Source organism: Onychostoma macrolepis, chromosome 14, assembly GCF_012432095.1.
Source record: "Onychostoma macrolepis isolate SWU-2019 chromosome 14, ASM1243209v1, whole genome shotgun sequence".
Classification (NCBI taxonomy): Eukaryota; Metazoa; Chordata; class Actinopteri; order Cypriniformes; family Cyprinidae; genus Onychostoma; species Onychostoma macrolepis.
This window is the reverse complement of record NC_081168.1, coordinates 1510357-1530314: the sequence shown is the minus strand read 5'-3', so window position 1 is coordinate 1530314 and position 19958 is coordinate 1510357. Positions and strand designations below refer to the sequence as shown.

At 41.6% G+C, this 19958-nt stretch overlaps 1 protein-coding gene across 1 annotated transcript in view; it reads left to right on the top strand.

Moving 5' to 3' along the window:
• The first annotated feature begins 9352 nt into the window (after window positions 1–9352).
• Window positions 9353–19958, top strand: part of fat4 (FAT atypical cadherin 4) — a 104726-nt gene continuing 94120 nt past the window's right edge. The window contains 1 exon segment of the mRNA XM_058797786.1: window positions 9353–14817. Within this exon segment, the coding sequence (XP_058653769.1) occupies window positions 9712–14817 (5106 nt within the window). The 5' untranslated portion in view covers window positions 9353–9711.

Below are 19958 nucleotides of genomic sequence, written 5' to 3'. Positions count from 1 at the left end.
TTTCTCTTTCCCTGAACTCATGTGTTTCATGTTTCCTGCTTCTGTTTGAGTCACGTGAGTAAAAGGGGTTTGTCTGTGAGTCTGTAAAGCAGGTTCCTCATTCCTGCTCCTGTAGAATCACACACACACACAGAGAGAGAGACAGACACAGACAGAGTGCATAGTGAGTCTTTACAGTGTCTGCTCTGTTTAAAATTCTGTTTTAAATGCAATCTGATTAAAATGTTTGAACTTTGATACATTTTTGAACATTGACAGACAGATATAGTTGACAGATACAAAAATGTCCTGTTGGTTTTATTTAGCGCTGCCCTGAATAAGCTGTTTGACTTAAAAGCAACAGCGTCTGCAGCTTTATAGCACAGCTGGGCACACAATGCTCGTTCTTGTTAACTCAGGGAACTGAGGATACGTTAGTAGCTGCAGCGCTCCCTTTAGAAACGGTCTCTCACATTGCGTGAATACGCTTGGGGAATGATGTCCAATAGAGTCGTATATAAACACAGAATGAAAAGTCATCCTGCGAGCCCAGCCCCAGAGACCTGATTTAAGAGTCCTAAAGGTAACATGGGATTTTTTTTATGTTCACACTGGCTAAATATGATCGGATTCCAATCGGATGTATGCACAAAAGTCAGATTTGAACTGACAGTCTGAACAAGGCTTTAGAGAACATTCAAAAGTAATATTCTCATACGGTTTACAAAATAACAAAATGTAACATTCCTCTTAATGTTGTCTTGTAACCAAGAAACAAAAACTAGATATTGAACATTCAGAAATATTGTTTTTATAATAAATGGAACGTCAGAAAAACATTCTTAGCACATATTTGAGTTTACTGGGACACACAAAGGCCTTCAGCAGCCGCTGGAGGTTTTGGGCCGCAGTCAGATCTGGATTTAAAAGGACTGTTGCCCTCAGCTCAGTTACGTTGCTGCTCATTGAACCCAGTCACTTACCTGCTTGTGTTTCTGCCCATCCGTTAATAAACACCCGTTTTGGAAGATAACTGTGCTCTACTGCTATTATGACAGTTGCTTTAAAAAAAAAAGGAATAATGTAATCAAATGTGATGCTGTAACAGGGCTGACGAGACGTGAGACATGCGGATGCAAATGCAAGCTTTTATTTACAGGCATGGTCAGAAATACAGGCAGGGTCGAGCAATGGCGAACAGGTATGGCAGGGACAAGACGAAGAGTAATCCTAGGACAAGCAAAGGTCGGTCGACAGCGAACAGTATCCGAAGGGGCTAGACGAGAGGTATCTGAAAATGAAGCAATAGTCCAGGCAGGGGAAACAATCCAAAACAGGCTGGGGAAAACAAGGAAAACTAACAGGGGAGAGTGGTAAACGCATACAATACTCAGCAACGAGGGAAACAAGGTCCAGGGTTTAAAGAGTGTGTGTGTGATGGGTTTCAGCTGTGTAAACAGTGCAATGTGTAATCTGTGACAGCTGTGTGATCTGTGCGATGGATGATGGGAAATTGAGTCCATTGTGATGTGTGCTCTGAGAGTCAATGTGGTGAGCGAGTGACCTCTGGTGGTGAATGAACGGAAGTGCAGACCAGATTCGTGACAGAGCCCCCCCCCCAAAGAGCGGCTTCCAGACGCTCCACACAATCTATAATCCAGGAGGGAGGTGGAGCAGAGGCGGAACAGGGGGAGGGATGGAGGGCCAGGTCCCTGCGGAAGCGGAGTGACCGGGGACCAAGGCAGAGCAGGAAGCCAGGGCAGAGTGGACGGGATAGGAGCCCACCAGGGCGGAGCCGATGGGACTGGAGCCCACCAGGGCGGAGCCAGACAGCAGATCACCACGGCGGCGCAGATAGAGCAGGAGCCCACCAGGGCGGAGCAGAAGACCACCAGAGCCAGATAGTGGACCACCACAGCGGAGCAGATGGAACAGGTGGAGCAGAAGACCACCAGAGCGGAGCAGACGGACCCGAAGACCACCACGGTGGAGCAGATAGAGCAGGAGCCCACCACGACAGATCAGGAACCCACAGCAGAGCCTGGGACCTAGGGAGAATGGAGACATAAAGAGGAGAGAAAACATGCACGGACCAAAGGACCGAGGCAGGGAACACAGAAAGTTCATAATTAGTCTCCATAGCCGTGACCGGACAGAACGAGAGTTCATTGACGGCCTCCATAGCCGTGACAGGACAGAACGAGAGATCATTGACGGATACCGCTGACACCTCTGGAGGTTCTACAGCGGTAAACTCAGGACACAGGGAGAGTTTAGTAACAGTCTCTTCGACCGCAACACAACAGGTTGAGAGTACATTACTGGGCGCCACCACCTTGCAGGGAACTGAAGCAAGCACCGCTGCTTCAAAAGGTTCTGTAGCATGCGCCGCTACCTCTGGAGAGACTGCAGTGGCCTCCATAGCCTCGGGGAACACAGTAGCGGGCGCCACTACCTCAGGCAGTTCTGTGGTGGTGTACGCAGCCCAAACGCAACAAAGCGATTCCCATCAGGGGAAGTGCCTCAGACAGGGGACTATGCATAAGAACAGGAGGGTTAGAGTGAGTTGGTTTGGGGATACCAGCAGTGCGTGCAGACACCAGCGGTACATCCCTCAAACTAGACATCAAATTGGGATAGTGGAAGACTGACCTTGATGATCTGGGTGTGTCAGCCCAGACGTGACGTGACTCTGGACGGTCAGCGGAGACGTGACCCGACTCTCGAAGGTCAGCGGAGACGTGCTGCGGTGACTCTGGACGAACAGCGTAGACGTGCTGCGGTGACTCTGGACGAACAGCGTAGACGTGCTGCGGTGACTCTGGACGAACAGCGTAGACGTGCTGCGGTGACTCTGGACGAACAGCTGAGATTTGAAGCGATTCTGAGAGATGAGCTGAGACGGGGCAAGATTTTGGGAGGTCAGTTGAGACGTGACTCGATTGATGACGACTAACTGTGACTTGATTCTCTGACATCAACTGTGACTTGACTTGGTTCTTTAAAATCCACTTTGACTTGACTTAGCTCATGAAGATCAGCTGTGACTTGGCTTGACTCATGAAGATTAGCTTTGACTTGACCGGGTGTTGTTGTGGCCGCCATTTTGTGAGCGTGCTCTGGTGCGTAATAGACGCGGTGTCGCGTTCCTCTTCCTCGACACCCACAGTAAACAGAGAGTTAGCACACAGTAAAGCATACTCCATAAAGTCTTCTAACGAACAATCAAACCTCCCTCCAGGTAAACATGACTTAATGGGCTCATTTACTCAGAAGCGAAAAATGTCCTTAAACACGACCTCATCCAAGGGTATCCTATAATACAACTCACAGAATTGAGTGACAATCCTCAATGGATGAATTCCCCTGTCTCAGGTCGAGCAGCTGATCGAAAAGGTCCATACCTGGCCAGGGCTCCATAGAAAAGCCGCTGGATCCTCGTGTGGCCGAGTATTCTGTAACAGGGCTGACGAGACGTGAGACATGCGGATCCAAATGCAAGCTTTTATTTACAGGCATGGTCAGAAATACAGGCAGGTATAATAATGGCAAACAGGTATGGCAGGAACAAGACAAAGAGTAATCCTAGGGCAGGCAAAGGTCGGTCGACAGCGAACAGTATCCGAAGGGGCTAGACGAGAGAGGTATCTGAAATATACAATACTCGGCAGAGAGGGAAACAAGGTCCAGGGTTTAAATAGAGTGTGTGATGGGTTTCAGCTGTGTAAACAGTGCAATGTGTAATCTGTGACAGCTGTGTGATCTGTGCTATGGATGATGGGAAACTGAGTCCATTGTGATGTGTGATGGGTGTTGTGAGAGTCAATGTGGTGAGTGAGTGACCTCTGGTGGTAAATGAACGGAAGTGCAGACCAGATTCGTGACAGATGCATCTCTGAGGGACTTTTGAACATCTGGTTTTTACTGTAAATTCTGTTCAAATGATCATTCATACATTTTACTTAAAGACTTACAGTATTTTACAGTAAATGTGCACTGTAAAAAATGACTTTTTTAAAGTTATTAATAAAACAAAGATTATTAGTATGTTTTAAAATAAAATACTATTTCAGTTTTTCTACTTCAAAATTTCATGTTTCAATTCAACGTTACTTGACGTTTCTTTAATTTTAAAGTGTGGAAGCTTGATTTCATCAGGATTCACTGAAAAAAAACCTGCTTTGAATCAATTTTCACTTTCATTTGCAAGTACATTTTTAAAAACTTACAAGTAAATGGCAAGCAACAGATTGAATTAAATTACATTTTGAAGTAGAAAAACTGAAATTGTAAGTTCTTTTAAAACAATCAAATCTGTTTCATCTACAACTTAAAAAAAATTTTACAACATGTGTTCATGTTCCTAGAGATGATGAATTACATGTTTTCTTCAGATGGTTAAAGAAAGTAGATAATGAACAGTCTGAGACGTGATCTGTGTGAATTTGTACAGAGTTGTTCAGCATCATCTTTAACTGCTGAAAGCATGTTGCAGGAGTTTGTGTCAGAATCTGAGGAAACCTGGCTGAGCTTTCATTGGTGATCTGATACTACAGCGGTGTTAAAAATGAGTCAAAGAGAGTAAATGAAGCACCTGAGGCTCGTTCATGAACACATTCACTCTCTCTCACTCCATTCATGAGAGTTATCAGTGTTTATGGATATAAATCTGTGTGTCTTTGTCTCTCTCTGGTTCTCTCTCCTCTCAGATCATGTGTGAGATCATATTCAGTCTCATCTCAGATTAGCTGGAGCTCAAAGCGCAGGAATTCAGTGAGGACGGACAGCAGATAGATGAGCTTCTCCTGTAGAAATACACCTTCAGCATGTATAATGTCAGTGTATCCAGCAGCTCAAGCAGTCAGCTCCGTCTGAGAATCTCCCAGAATTAGAAAAGTTCATATGTTGCTCAACGGTGCTCTCTAGTGCTTCTCTAATTCACTGCATGATGTTGGGAAGATCTGAGAGAAAAATTAAAAAAAAAATAGCTACATGTCCAAAGGCCATAAAGTGACGAACTATAAAAGCTTGTTTCCACCACACCATAAAAAACAATACATAAAAAAAAATAAAAAAAATACTTTGACTGTTTTTCAACTCAATCTCAAAATCTCAACAGACACACACATATGAGATTAAAAAATGTGAGATTAAAAAATGCAATTACAGGCTTCCATAATTTTAGCATATTAGAATTTAGTTAATATTTTGATTTAGCTTTTTTTTTGTACTTTAGTAATGTTATCATGTACTTTTGCTGTCATTTATATTATTTTTTAAATAAATATTACTATTAGTTCTAAGATTATTTCTATATCAGTTTTAGTATTACCGGTAGTATTATTTATTTTATTTTATTTTTTTCAAGTTAGTAATTTTAGTGCATCAAGCTGTCAACTTCAAAATTAGCAATGTTGATTGTGATAACTATGGTAGGCCTACTATGGAAATTATGGTACCATGGAAAATAATTTTTATGATTTATTTTCTGTAACAGAAAGCAGCAGGTAGACAGCTGTGAAATATGAGCGTGTTGCTTCACACTGAAAGTGTTTCTTCTGTAAAGAGCATCATGATGTTTGTGTTTGTGCTGATTTGTGTCAGCAGGTGGCGCTGTTCTGTGAGTCACACCGGGCTCTTGAACAGAAATCATGTGGCTCTCTCACCCTTTACCTTCACCAACAATTAACACATAAAACATCAGACACTAGAGCTCAGCTTTCTGCAGAAAAACAAAAAAACAAAACAAAAAAAACACACATCTGTTGTACAGTCTACCAAAGATCATGAACAGTTTTAGAATAATAATATATTTATAGTTGTATCGCGCTCTGCATATCCTCGAAGACATCATGCTCATTGTTGTACTCATCGATATGTATAGGTAGAATCCCTATTCCACCATCTAAATAATAACACATCTACCTATACATATCTATGGTTGCACCTGCATGACGTTGTATTTTGGTTACACAACCTAAAAACAACAAAATCTCAACGTCAGCGGACATCGGTATTAGACATCAATTTAACATTGACATTAGACATTGAATTTACATCGAATTTTGGTCACCCGTCGTCACAACCGAAATTTAACTAAATATCAGCGTCTTATGTCATTGTGTGCCTGCTGGGTCATATTAATGTAGTGTCACTAGTTAGCAGTAAACTGGTTACCTCACATGTTTAGATTTGTGTTGGATGGCTTCGACGTGGAAAGAAGTTATCATTGGTTAACACAGAGAAAAAAGTAGTAGGGTGAATATAGAGATGCAGTTTTTATGTAGTTAATTAAGCTGAATTATTCTAGGCTGATCTGTCTTCTATTGGTTTTACACATGTACACTTATATATGAGCTGTACGTTTGCCTGTTCACATGTAGAAAAACACTGGAGAACCACATGGAGCTGATACTGAGTGACGGAACATTCCTGTCTCTGAACAGAGTCTCACTGTAGTTTTGTACAGTAAGTGTTTTATTCAGCATCATGTCAATATATCATCAGATCAGACTCTCTCACACGTACTGATCAAACTGTGTTTCCTGACTCAGAGGAACTTAACCCTGAGAAACACAGAGGAACATTCAGAGAGAAAGACAGGGGGAAAATCCAGGGGAAATTAAAAGGACAATTTAAAGGCTGAACGTATGTTAACCAAACACAGGCGCTCATATATCACGCTCCAGCAGCGGCTCCTCACACAGCGCTGGGTTTGTGTTTCACAGACTGAGCTCTCTGAGGGAGTTCGGTTCAACTCTGAACTAAACATGGGAGACCGGGGCATGTTGTCACACTTTACACTGCAGTGAAAATTCCTCAGGATGGGTTTAGATCCGAAAATCACTTTCTTTTGAGAAAAAATATAATAATAAAATACAATACTAATAATATTAATATTCTAATAATAATAATTATATTATTGCATATTTCAGAATAAGTAAAAAGTTAATAAATAAGTTAAAAAATCAATAAATTAAAATTCAAACAAACTATTTGGCTAAATAAATAAATCTAGTTTACATAATAAATAACTAAATAAATGAATGAAAAACAAATAAACAAGGAAATAAAATATGTTCATAAATAATAATAATAATAATAATCTAATAATGTCATATTATTAGAATATTATATTTTAGAATAAATTAATAAGTAGGCCTAAAAAATAAATAAAAAACAAATTATTTGTATAAATAAATAAATACATAGTTGTCATAATAAATTAATTAATTAAAGAATAAGTAAATGAAAAAAAACAAACAAATAAATAATATTCATATATAATATTTCATAATGAGATGCTTTTATTAAAAAGCCTATTGCTGGCTTTTCAGCAAAATCAGTAGCCTATAAACGTTAATGCAGAAAAAAAAATACATATATTGAATTTAACCCATTGACACAGCAATTACAGCATAAATTCATAACAACATGATATCTTACCCTAATGCAAATCTGCATTTGTGTAAGGTGACAATAATTAACCTGAGAAAACAGTTTAACCTGTGTTTATTCAACCCAGTCAGACATTATATTAATGTTTTGTTTGGGACGACAGACAAAAAAAAATAAATAAATAAATAAAATCATTTACTTAGTATATCACAGTTTTGAAGTAGAAAACACGGAAAACACTGCTAAAGAAAACTAACTTTTAAGTAAACCCTTATAGATAGACAGACAGAAGGCCATTTCTTTCAGCCTGTTTGCATGAGAGGTTAGTTAGTTCTTCCCAAAGCGGCCTAATTTCTTATTTTAAATCAATTAAAAGTTGTCCAGCCATCGCCTTCAGATCAATGGCGAAGTCTCGCAGTCTTCCGGAGGCGCTTGTGTACTTGTTTGTTCCTGAAGTAGGTCAGTGGAGCATCAATGCTGCATTAATGCGCTAAAATTAGCCTCATCAGACCCAGCAGACGTTTTTAATTAAAGAGGAAACAAACATCAAGGCATCGGGCCCAATTAAAAGATCAGCACAAACAGAATAACGATAGGGATTGAACACACAGAGATTAGTGGAAGAGGGCTGAGAGACTGCAGATAATCAGCTTTACCGAGGAACGACTGACCGACCGATCCGGTCATACCGACATCTACAGACAAATCAGCGTCTACTCTCCGGAGAAATGGGTCATGTGAAGGGGAAGGCTTATTTAACCAATTAATAAATGAAATAAAGCTATTTTGACCGCTGGACTTCATCAGATAAACTATTTTGTATGACCGCTAGGTGGCGCTACGCACTTGTGAATCTGCATATGAGCTTTCCATCGATAAACTGTTGCATCTGAAATTTGTTAATAAACCAATAAAACTCAAGACATTTCCCAAAAGAGCACGAGAAACTTCAAGACAGGCTGCAAATAAATACATTATTTATTTTTTTAGTAAAATATTGAAACATTCCTAAATCAAAATTTACTTCACAAGTGATACAGGATAAGATATAAAGCCTTGTTTTCCGTACAATTTGTTAAAATTAATTGACAAATATCTGCCAGTGGAGTTAAAAACATAATCATGATCTGCTTTTGAATTAAGTTTACTTTTCTGACCGCACTGACATATATTTTGTTCTTGTTTTAAGTATAAACTCACTTAATGTTTGTTTGTTTGTTTGTTTGTTTGTTTGTTTATTTATCTATCAGAAAACAAGACTTAATGAATAATTTGGTTCTCAAGCAAATGTACCTTGATTTAAAAATATTTAGATATTTTGACTGTAAAACAAGTCAAAAATAATAGCAAGGAAATTATTTTTACATCTATTATTTATTATTATTATTTAAATTCATTATTTATTATTATTAAATCATATTTAAATTGCGTGATTTAACTCGAATCTGAAAAACAGAAAGATCTTTTAAATCTGCAGGCAAAACACAAATATTTTTATTTCATCAAACTGGGCATACAAAAACGTTATTACTAATAATAACAAATTATTATTGTGACAAATTACACGCAACATTCACACATATGCTGAAAAACACATAAATGTATTCAAATACTTATAAAGACTGATAAAAAAGAAAGTAGGCATGTAAATGAGGGGTTGGTGTTATTGTGGGCACATAACGGTACATTCAATACCTGCAGCGCAACTCTGTTATAATATTCAGCCTACGCGATGATTGACAGCCGCCTCATCCAATCAACGCCCGAGTCGATGACTTTACAATAGAACTGGGAGCCAGAGAGGGGCGGGGTCAGGCACAGACAGCCAATGGCAAGACAGGAGGGCTGGCGTTTTCTCAACTCGGGCTTTTGTTCTCTGTCAGGGCAGCAAAGTGAAGTTTGGTCACCGTTATTCCGCGGGACATCCCGTATCAGAATCACAGGGATAACATTAGTGCTGCTTTATTTCCTTGAGGAAAAACTCTCAGGAGGATTTAATCGTAGCGAACTTTCCTTTTCCTCACAATGGAAACTCCATCATCATCATCATCATCATAATGATCCTGAGAGGAACGCGAAGTTTTGCTGGATGAATTCTGACAGGATTTTACAGCGAATGAACCCATTCTCCTCCCTAAAACGGATTTTTAAGGATACCCCCGCGGATCTACAGCTCTCTTTAGGAACTCTTTAGCGGAACTTTACCTCAAGTTTGTTTGAAACGGCGAGCGCGCTTTGGATACATTTCCTTTGATCGCCGCTTTTTTGGATACAATGTTGCAAATCTGAGGTGAATGTATCAGGCTCGGAAAAACCCTGACTGGATCTGTGATCATGGCGCTTTCAGGTAGATCTCTAGACACTTTGCACCTCATTTTGTTCGTTTTATGGACTTTATCGCGCTACTCTTTATCCAGTCAAGTTCGGCAGGAGTTTGAGGTTCTGGAGGAGCAGCCGGTGGGCACATATGTGGGCACCATCGACACCAAACCCTCTTTTACGTACAGATTCAGCGAACACCACAAACTTTTTTCCATCAACGCCACGACGGGCGTCATCTACACGTCCTCCGTGATCGACAGAGAAGTTTTGCCTAGTAACATCATTAATGTGGTGGTTCTGTCCAGCCAGCCCACTTACCCTACCGAGGTGCGCATCGTGGTTTTGGATATTAACGACAACGCGCCGGTGTTTCCTGACGCGTCGATCGTGGTGTCGTTCAAAGAGGACGCGAGCAGCGGGCGTCAGGTGATTCTGGACACCGCGACGGACGCGGACATCGGGAGTAACGGAGTGGATCACACCACCTACAGAATCGTCAGCGGGAACGACCAGCGAAAGTTTCGTCTGGATATCACCGTCAATCCGAGCGGAGAGGGCGCTTTTCTGCACTTGGTCTCCACGGGAGGGCTGGACAGAGAATTAACCCCCTTCTACCAGCTCCTCATTCAAGTGGAAGACAAAGGAGAGCCTAAAAAGTTTGGGTATCTGCAGGTAAACGTCACCATTCAGGATATAAACGACAACCCACCTGCTTTTGACCAGGATCATTACCAGACCAGTGTGTTTGAGGACGCTGCCATTGGCTCTAGTGTTTTGCAAATAACAGCCACAGATCTAGACGAGGGTGCAAATGCTGATATAACATATGTTTTAGATGAAGGAACTCCTTTTCAGATAGACCCTAAGGCTGGGACTGTGATTATAAAGGAGGGGTTGGATTATGAGACAAGGAAGGAGTATTCCCTCACTATCCATGCAGTAGACAATGGCGTTCCTTCTCTCTCAGGCAGGTCAGAAGCGACTATAAAACTGCTTGATGTGAATGACAATGACCCCGTAGTTAAATTTCGATACTTCCCAACCACATCCAAATTCGCTTCGGTGGATGAGAATGCACAGGTGGGCACTGTAGTGGCACTATTAACGGTTTCAGATTCAGATTCGTCCACAGCTAATGGTAATATTTCAGTTTCTATACTTGGTGGAAACGAACAGAGACACTTTGAAGTCCACAGTTCGCCCGTCCCCAATCTGAGCCTAATCAAAGTAGCCAGTGTGCTCGACCGAGAGCGAATCTCCTCCTACAACCTCACCGTTTCAGTGTCAGATAACGGCAGGCCTGTCGCTCGCTCATCTTTTGCGAGTCTGGTTATATTTGTGAATGATATTAACGACCATCCGCCCATATTTCAGGAAGCTGTGTATAGGGTAGACATAAGCGAGGACATTCCTAAAGGCAGCTACATTAAAGGGGTCTCAGCCACAGATGGAGACTCCGGGCAGAACGCCAATCTCCGCTACTCACTGGTGTCTGGAAACAGTTTGGGCTGGTTTGCCATCAGTGAGAACAGCGGTTTGGTTACCAGCGCAGCAGAGCTCGATAGGGAAACAGCTTCTCAAATAGTGTTAAATATCAGTGCCAAAGACCAAGGCCTGCAGCCGAAAATCTCCTACACTAAATTAATAGTGAACATCACCGACGTTAACGATCAGGTCCCCACTTTCACTCAAAGCACATATCACATTTCATTAGTCGAGCATTCGCCAGCCGGATCCGAGCTTGTGGTTCTGTCCGCCACAGATTCGGATCTCGGTGCCAATGGCACGGTCCGGTTCTCATTTGACCTTGAAACCCCTGTAAGCATTCAGAATAAGTTCAGGTTAGATGCAATATCAGGCCGGTTGAGTACAGCCACAGAGTTAGACAGAGAAGAAGAGAGCTCCTATCTGCTGCACATCAAAGCCACAGATGCAGGAACGCCCCCCCTTTACTCCATCTGCAAAGTCAATATCACACTGAAGGACGTTAATGATAACAATCCAGTGTTTTACCCCGTGCAGTATTTTGCCAATATTAAAGAAAACGAGCCTTCGGGCTCATTTGTGACTAGTGTAACAGCTTCCGACCCTGATCTCGGCCGTAATGGCACTTTAAAATATGCCATCACTGCCGGTGATTCGTATAAGTTTCACATCAACAGCAACTCTGGTAAAATTACAACCTTAGTGCCACTCGACAGAGAGGAGAAAACCGCTTATCAGCTGCAGGTCACCGCGACGGACGGAGGCGGTTTGCGCTCAAACACGCAAGCTATAGTCACAGTCACTGTTGTGGACACACAAGATAACCCTCCCGTGTTCAGTCAGAAAGAGTACAGCTTTGTTATGTTCGAGAACGTGGCCGTTGACACCATTATTGGCAGCGTGTCGGCCACCACGGTAGATCTGAACACAAATATCACTTATTTGATCGCATCGGGGGATCAGCGTGGTCTGTTTGCTATCAAAGGCAGCACAGGGCAGATCACAGCTTCAGGTCTGATAGACAGAGAAGAGCAGGCGTTTTACCAGCTCAGGGTGATTGCGAGGGGTGGGGAGATTACAGGGGAAGCTTTAGTTAATATCACAGTGAAGGATTTGAACGATAACGCCCCTCATTTCATTCACAATGTCGAGCATGTCAGCGCTGTCGAAAACTGGGCCACTGGACATCAAATATTCCAAGCTAAAGCTTCGGATCCTGATGAGGGGACCAATGGTATGGTCATTTACAGCCTTAAACAAAACCCCAAAGGCTTGTTTCATATCCACGAAAGACATGGATTGATCACCCTCACTGGCCCCTTAGAAGTCACCACCAGCTCCTACCAGGTGGAGGTCATGGCCTCCGACCTCGGCGTTCCTCAGCGCACCTCCAGCCTCATTCTCACCATCAGTGTGTACGACGTTAATGACAACACGCCAGTTTTCGACCAGCTTTCTTATGAAGTCACCATTTTAGAATCCGAGCCGGTTAACAGTCGCTTTTTTAAAGTGGAGGCCAGCGACAAAGACTCTGGACTCAATGGGGAAATTGTGTATGACATCGTAAGCGGAAACACAAATGACGTTTTTGGGATTTTCCCTGACGGGCAGTTGTATATTAAAGCAGATTTGGATAGAGAAGTTCAAGATCGGTATAGTTTATTAGTGGTGGCCAAAGATAGAGCCGTCGAGCCGCTGAGCGCTAGCGTTAATGTGACGATTCTTCTCGACGATGTCAATGACAACCGTCCGCTTTTCAACAGCACAAATTATGTGTTCCGCTTCGAGGAAGAGCAGGAGCGAGGCTCTTTCGTCGGGCTGGTTTTCGCTGAGGATAAAGACTTTGGGCCGAACAGCGAGGTTCGTTACTCCTTTGAAACGCCGCAGTCAAATTTCGAGCTGAACGCTATGTCGGGCGCATTGACTAGCACGCTACAGCTCGACCGCGAATCTCTTATGAGACAGAGAGGCGCCGCAGTGTTCAGTTTCACTGTCATATCCTCCGATCAGGGTCTTCCCAAGCCTCTCAAAGACCAGGCCAAAGTTCAAGTGTACATACAGGACATCAACGACAACCCACCGAAATTCACCAAAGACATTTACCAGGCCTCAATCTCAGAATCCGCCCAGAACTTGACGCAGCTGCTCCGAGTCTCGGCCTCAGACGTAGACGAGAATAAAAATGGCCTTGTTCGCTACGACATCGTGGAGGGAAATGAGGAGAAACAGTTCAGCATTGACAGCACTTCTGGTCAAGTTACTCTAGTGGGTAAACTAGACTACGAGACAACACCCTTTTACTCTCTCAAAATTATGGCAGAGGACTCTGGGATTGTGCCTCTTTCATCCACTTGTGTGTTGAGCATCAGTGTTCTGGATGATAACGATAACACTCCATCGTTTCCCAAAACAACTATCACAGTGGATGTGTTGGAGAACATGCGGATTGGAGAGCTGGTCGCCTCCGTAACCGCCACAGACTCTGACTCTGGATCCAACGCCGACATCACATACAGCATCTCCGCCACCAACAACCACGGCACTTTTAGCATCAGTCCCAACACTGGCAGCGTTTTCCTGGTCAAAAAACTGGATTACGAAACGCAGTCCCTATACAAACTTAACATCACAGCCAAAGACAGCGGGAGGCCATCCAAGTCTTCCTCCATTCCGGTCATCATCCACGTGAGAGATTTTAATGACAATCCTCCTGTTTTTACACCGGGTGACATTTTCAAATCCATCCCTGAAAACCTCCCTCTCTCCACTTCTGTCATGACTATAACTGCTCACGACACGGATGCCGACATCAACGGCCAGCTGGAGTACTCCGTCATCATGCAGACTCCTAGGGGTGTGCATTTCCGCATCGACCCCGCGTCTGGAGTGATCTATACAAACAAGGAGATAGACCGAGAGTTCTCCAACCTCTTTGAGCTGACCATCAAAGCAACCGACCAAGCCGTGCCAGTCGAGTTCCGTCGTTTTGCTCTGAAAAACGTTACCATATGGGTGACGGACCAAAATGACAACGTGCCCGTATTTATCTCCCAGAATGCCCTAGTGGCCGAATCTAACATAGTGATCGGTTCCATTCTGACAACAGTAGTGGCTTTCGACCCTGACGAGGGTGCGAACGGAGAGGTGGAGTATGAACTTGTGAGGGGGGATTCAGATACGTTTATTATGGACCGTTACAGTGGAGATATCAGACTCGCCTCTCAACTCGTTCCTTCAAAACTCATCTACAGTCTGACCGTGTCGGCTACGGATCACGGCACGGATCGCAAGACCTCAAGGACGGAGCTGACCATTATCCTTCAGGGTACGGATGGCCCGGTCTTCTCCCAACCCAAATACATCACTATTCTAAAGGAGGGCCAACCGCCTGGAACCAATGTCATCTCTTTGGATGCCTCCAGTCCTCGTGGCACTGGCACCAAGGTGGAGTTTTTTATTGTTTCGGTCCGGAGCGGAGGGAAGGCCGCAGGCCGGCTTTTTACCATCGGCCGTCACTCCGGGGTGATCCAGACAGCTGCAGAACTGGACAGGGAGCAAGGCTCGGACCTCTACTTGATAGACGTGTACGCCATCGAAGCCGACGCCAGCCAACCCAGAACGCAGCATGCAGAGGTGAGTAATCACGTTTTTTTTTTTTTGGGGTGTCAGTGATTTTGATGGCTCTTGCATATTGTGCGAAAGGAAATCTATGGGAACATATTCTGAAACATGTGCTTAAGTCATTTGTGTGAATGTGGTGGAAAAACCTGAGCGAAAATATGAGCGAGTGTTGGATAACCGTACGTGCATTACTAAAGTTCCTGCTTGTTTTTTTCCCCCCTGTTCTTTTTTAGACGATCTGGGTTGTATTAAGTATAAATTGCTTTGCACTTGAGAATGTGGGCTTTGTTTTTTGGCAGGCTAGCTGTATTGTTTCAGCTCGGAGAGAGCGCAGGCCTTAATCTCAGTGCAGAGCGCTCGCTGTGCAAAGAGAGGGGAACCCTGGGTAAAATGTGATGGTTTGCGTTCCCGCTGCGACTGAACTAATCTCTCTTATCAGCAGCGACAAATTCAACAAATCAGACGCCCAGACAGCGTGATTGCAGATATTAATAACACGAAACCACAGGATGGGATTGTTTGTTTCTTTCTTATTGTAATCATTTTCTGGCCAAGAAAAGGCAGGGTAAAAGGGAAATGAGTGGTGGAGATCCGCGTGTGGGTCTCAGATACCTGTCCCCCGCCGAGTAAGCGGGGGAATTAGCCAGGGTTTGAACGCCCCGGGCGATGTCGGAGCAGGGTGGTCCGTGAGACCCTGCTTTGTGCCACCAGCTTTGCCTGAACAGGCAATAAGTGACCATTAAATTCAGCTGACCCTCTAAGTCTCAGTGAATAGAAATTTCCTTTCAGAGGGGGCTGAGTGGAGTAAGAGGAGGAATCTCTAAAAGTGAAACTTAATCCGCACGTTCAGTTGGTACATTGCGACGCATCTGCGTTGCTCCCGCTAAACTCTCCCTCGAGGGATAGAGTTAAACTCTCGGCTGCAGGAACCAGATGAAATTCTACACTGGGCTTGTGGGTTTGTGTGCGCAGGCCTCTGCTCAAATGAAAAACAAATGTGATTCTATATATGTGTGTGTTTTGGAAATTTCAACTGGAACCGAAAATGTTATATTATTACAGGCTTGATGATTCGCGTTTATGAAGTGGATTTTTTTTCTCTCGTTCTCTGCTGCTGTGATGAAATGTGCTTTGTGTTAGAGTCTTGAAAATAGCTTCCCGAGAGGCGTTGCTCTCCATTCCGAGAGAAAGAGAGTGAGCGTAATTGAAGCCAAAATGGTTTGGGTTTGCTTTGCTTTGCTTTGTGAGGGGGTATCATCGTTTGTGTCAGCTAACGGTGTGCTGAAGTAACTCTTCTGAGGTTGTGTCAGAGTGTCCATGTGAAGTGAAGATCATACTGTACAGCAGTGACAATGAAAGCAGATGTGGGTGACATTAGATCTGCTCAAACTCTATGTGTGTGTGTGTGTGTGTACCAACTTAACCATATTTTGGGGAAAAATGAGGTCCTCAATTGTAAGTTTTTTAGAAATGTAAAAATGCAGGAAGTTTTCTGTTTACAGTATGTATAAGTATCTGTATATAACATTAGAAGTCTATGCAATGTCCCATTTGGAAGTAAATGTGTGTGTGTGTGTGTGTGTGTGTGTGTGTGTGTGTGATTGTTTGGCTTCACAATTTCAATGCAAATTAACTTGTTTTCTTAACTAGTACGCTTCTTGTTTGCCAATAAAAACATCCTTAAGAAATCATACAACCCTACTTAAGTTGATGCTTGAAAGAAAAAACAAAACAAAACAATAAAACAAGTCTAGATATCTTATAAAAATGTTGCTTCTCAAGTAATTGTATTTGATTTTAGGATTTTAAGATGTTTTACTGGAAAACATACTGATCATCCCATTTGGAAATGTAGTATATGAAGTATATTGCCTTGTATGAAGAGTATTATGTTACATATAGCTAGATATACATTTCTAATAGGTTTCAAGTATGTTTTTACTTCATATGATAATATTGCATACATGGAAGTTTAATGTATATTTTGTTTGCGTCTGACTAGCCTATGTAAAATCACTTCTCTCTTCACCTCAACTCTACAGAACATTTTTATTTTTTTGGACATTATTTGAAGTACTTTGTAGTATGATGTAAATGAATATGATAATCTTTCAGCATGATTGTATTTAACAGTATTGCTGTTGTTCTATAGTGACCCCACGGTGCTTTTCTGATATTCTCTCTCGCTCTTTCTCTGATGTTTTTCTTTTATTCCTGTCAGTCTGTCTGTCTGCTGTAATGTATGTGTGGTTTCTCTCATATGACTGATTTAGGGATGATTACTCGTCTCTCTCTTCTTCCTCTTTACTCCCTTTCTCTCTTTTCTCGTTTAGCGGTGGGAGGATGAGGGTTTGGATGGATAGACCCGTCTCTCTCTCTCTAGCTCCCCCTCTCGGCTCGGTATCTGTGTGTACGTCACTACCTGAGCATCACACCTGTGTCTCTGTGAACCCGGCAACAGCACAAGCTTCTGTAGCCGGTCAGAATCACCTGAGAGCCGCTGTACAGTTGAGATCAAAAGTTTACATCCTCCTTTCAGAATCTGCAAAATGTTAATTATTTTACCAAAATAAGAGGGTGCTGACCTGAATAAGATATTTTGCATAAAAGATGTTTATAGTCCACAAGAGAAAATAATAGTTGAATTTATAAAAATGACCCTGTTCAAAAGTTTACATCCCCGTGATTATTAATACTGTGTTGTTCCCTGAATGATCCACAGCTTTGTTATTTGTTTAGTGATAGTTGTTCATGAGTCCCTTGTTTGTCCTGAACAGTTAAACTTCAGAAAAATCCTTCAGCTCCCACAAATTCTTTGGTTTTCCAGCATTTTTGTGTATTTGAAACCTTTCCAACAGTGACTGTGTGATTTTGAGATCCATCTTTTCACACTGAGGACGACTGAGGGACTCATACGCAGCTATTACAGAAGATTCAAACGCTCTCTGATGCTCCAGAAGGAAAAACCATGCATTATGAGCCGAGAGGTGAAACCTTTCTGAATTTGAAGATCAGGGTAAATTTAACTTATTTTGTCTTCTGGGAAACATGTAACTATCTTCTGTAGCCTCTGAAGGTACTAAATGAAAATAAATAAATAAATAAAATTATATTTAGGAAAAATGTACACATCTTCATTCTGTTCAAAAGTTTGCTCTTAAGCATAAAGGCTCTTAATGCATGGTTTTTCCTTCTGGAGCATCAGAGAGCGTTTGAATCTTCTGTAATAGCTGCGTATGAGTCCCTCAGTCGTCCTCAGTGTGAAAAGATGGATCTCAAAATCATACAGTCACTGTTGGAAAGGTTTCAAATACACAAAACTGCTGGAAAACCAAAGAATTCGGTACTAAATAAACAACAACATGCATTTTATATGATTCCTCTTATTTTGGTAAAATGATTAACATTTTGCAGATTCTGAAAGGGGGGTGTAAACTTTTGACCTCAACAGTATGTGTTTGAGTTTGAGGGCAGGAGTAAGTTTGGTTAAAGTTAAACGGACATCACTTACAGCAGGCAAATAAAGTAAACATATGCACTGTAAAAAGTTATTTTTTCAGTTGTAAAAAAAAGTTTAATGTACTTAAGTTTTACAAGACATTACCATTTCAGCCTTGCTACATCAAAACTTGCCATTACTTTGTAATTTATTGTAAAATTAACTAGCGATTTGCAAGTGAAAATGAAAAAAACACCAAATTCACGTTCATGTGGAAAACAGCAACATGGCAGAAGAGCAGCACTGTGTTCCTGTGAATGCCTGTGCGAGTAACTTGAGGCGAGGCATTAACGGGTTAAGTGTAATGACGTGCTATTGTTTCTCTCGGTGAGGTTTGTTTACTCCGAACTGCATCTGAAAGCGATTTGAGAAAGTGAATCACTGAAATCAGGCATGGATTGTGCTGCGCTGAAGGTGTGGAGAAAGTTTAAACTGACACGGCTGATATCTGCTGAGTTCAGCTGCATACTATATCTCTCATTATTATGTTTGAGTTAGGATTTTGACAAAACAAAACTGTGTTTGGACGCCTTACATGTCAGTCAGATAGCTGACGGTTCACACAAATGCATGGGGTTTTGCATTTCAAAAGAATTTAAATTTCTGTGATCAGTGTTGTTTTACTATCAGTGAGATACTATTATAGTTTTTTTTATTATTTTTATTTTTATTTTTGTTAAAGTATTAGTCATTTTTTTGTGTTTTGTCATTTTCTTTTAACTATAATAACCCTGGTCTGAAGCTGCAGAGACATTTATTGCATTAACTGCATAAGACAGTAAGACTGTTTTCAAAGAATAAATCCTAAATGTTGTGTATTATTCTAACGCCATAAGCACATATTTCCCCTAGTTTTAAGCATAAATCCATTTCAGAAAATAAATCTTAAATTATTTAAATGATGTGTATTTTTCTTACCTCAAAGGCAAATTGTTTTAGGTATAAATCTAACAACACTTTGTTAGATTTATACCTAAAACAATTTGCCATTGAGGTAAGAAAAATATAAATAATTTAAGATTTATTTTCTGAAAATATGTCTTATGCAATTAATCTTTCCTTTAAAAACATATACATATTTAACTGCAAAAAAAAGACCAAAACACTGATTTAGTATTTGGATAAAAGCATCTGCTAAATGCATAGATGTAGTTTTAAGAATATGTCAGTGAGTTTGTCACGTCTTTATGGTTTTATCTGTAATTTCATTTTCCATCAACAACTTCTGTTGTTCTGAAAGAGTCTTTGAATCATTTGTGAGTCGGTTTATAGTGAAGATACTCAAATATAATAGCCAGCAATTAATGCACAAAGTATGAGGAGCATAAATGTCCCCCATAAACCATCCAGACAGAGTTTAGAGCAGCTCAGATCGCTTGATGAGACTTCGGTATCTGGAGAAAATCTGACCACAGAATTGTCTTTCCTTCGGTTCATGAGTTGGAATTTGAATTGAATAGGCCACAATCCACAGGAAGTTGAGATGACAGGGAGACTCGCACAGCTGATGCATTCTGGGAAATGGAGTGTTTTTCCACCCTGGTCCACTAGTTTTCTTTTTTAATTTTTTTAAAGCTTTCAAACAAGGCATTGTTGTCTCAAAATGTATGGTTTGCCTTGATGAATTTAGCTTTTTTAGTTACAAATTACTGTT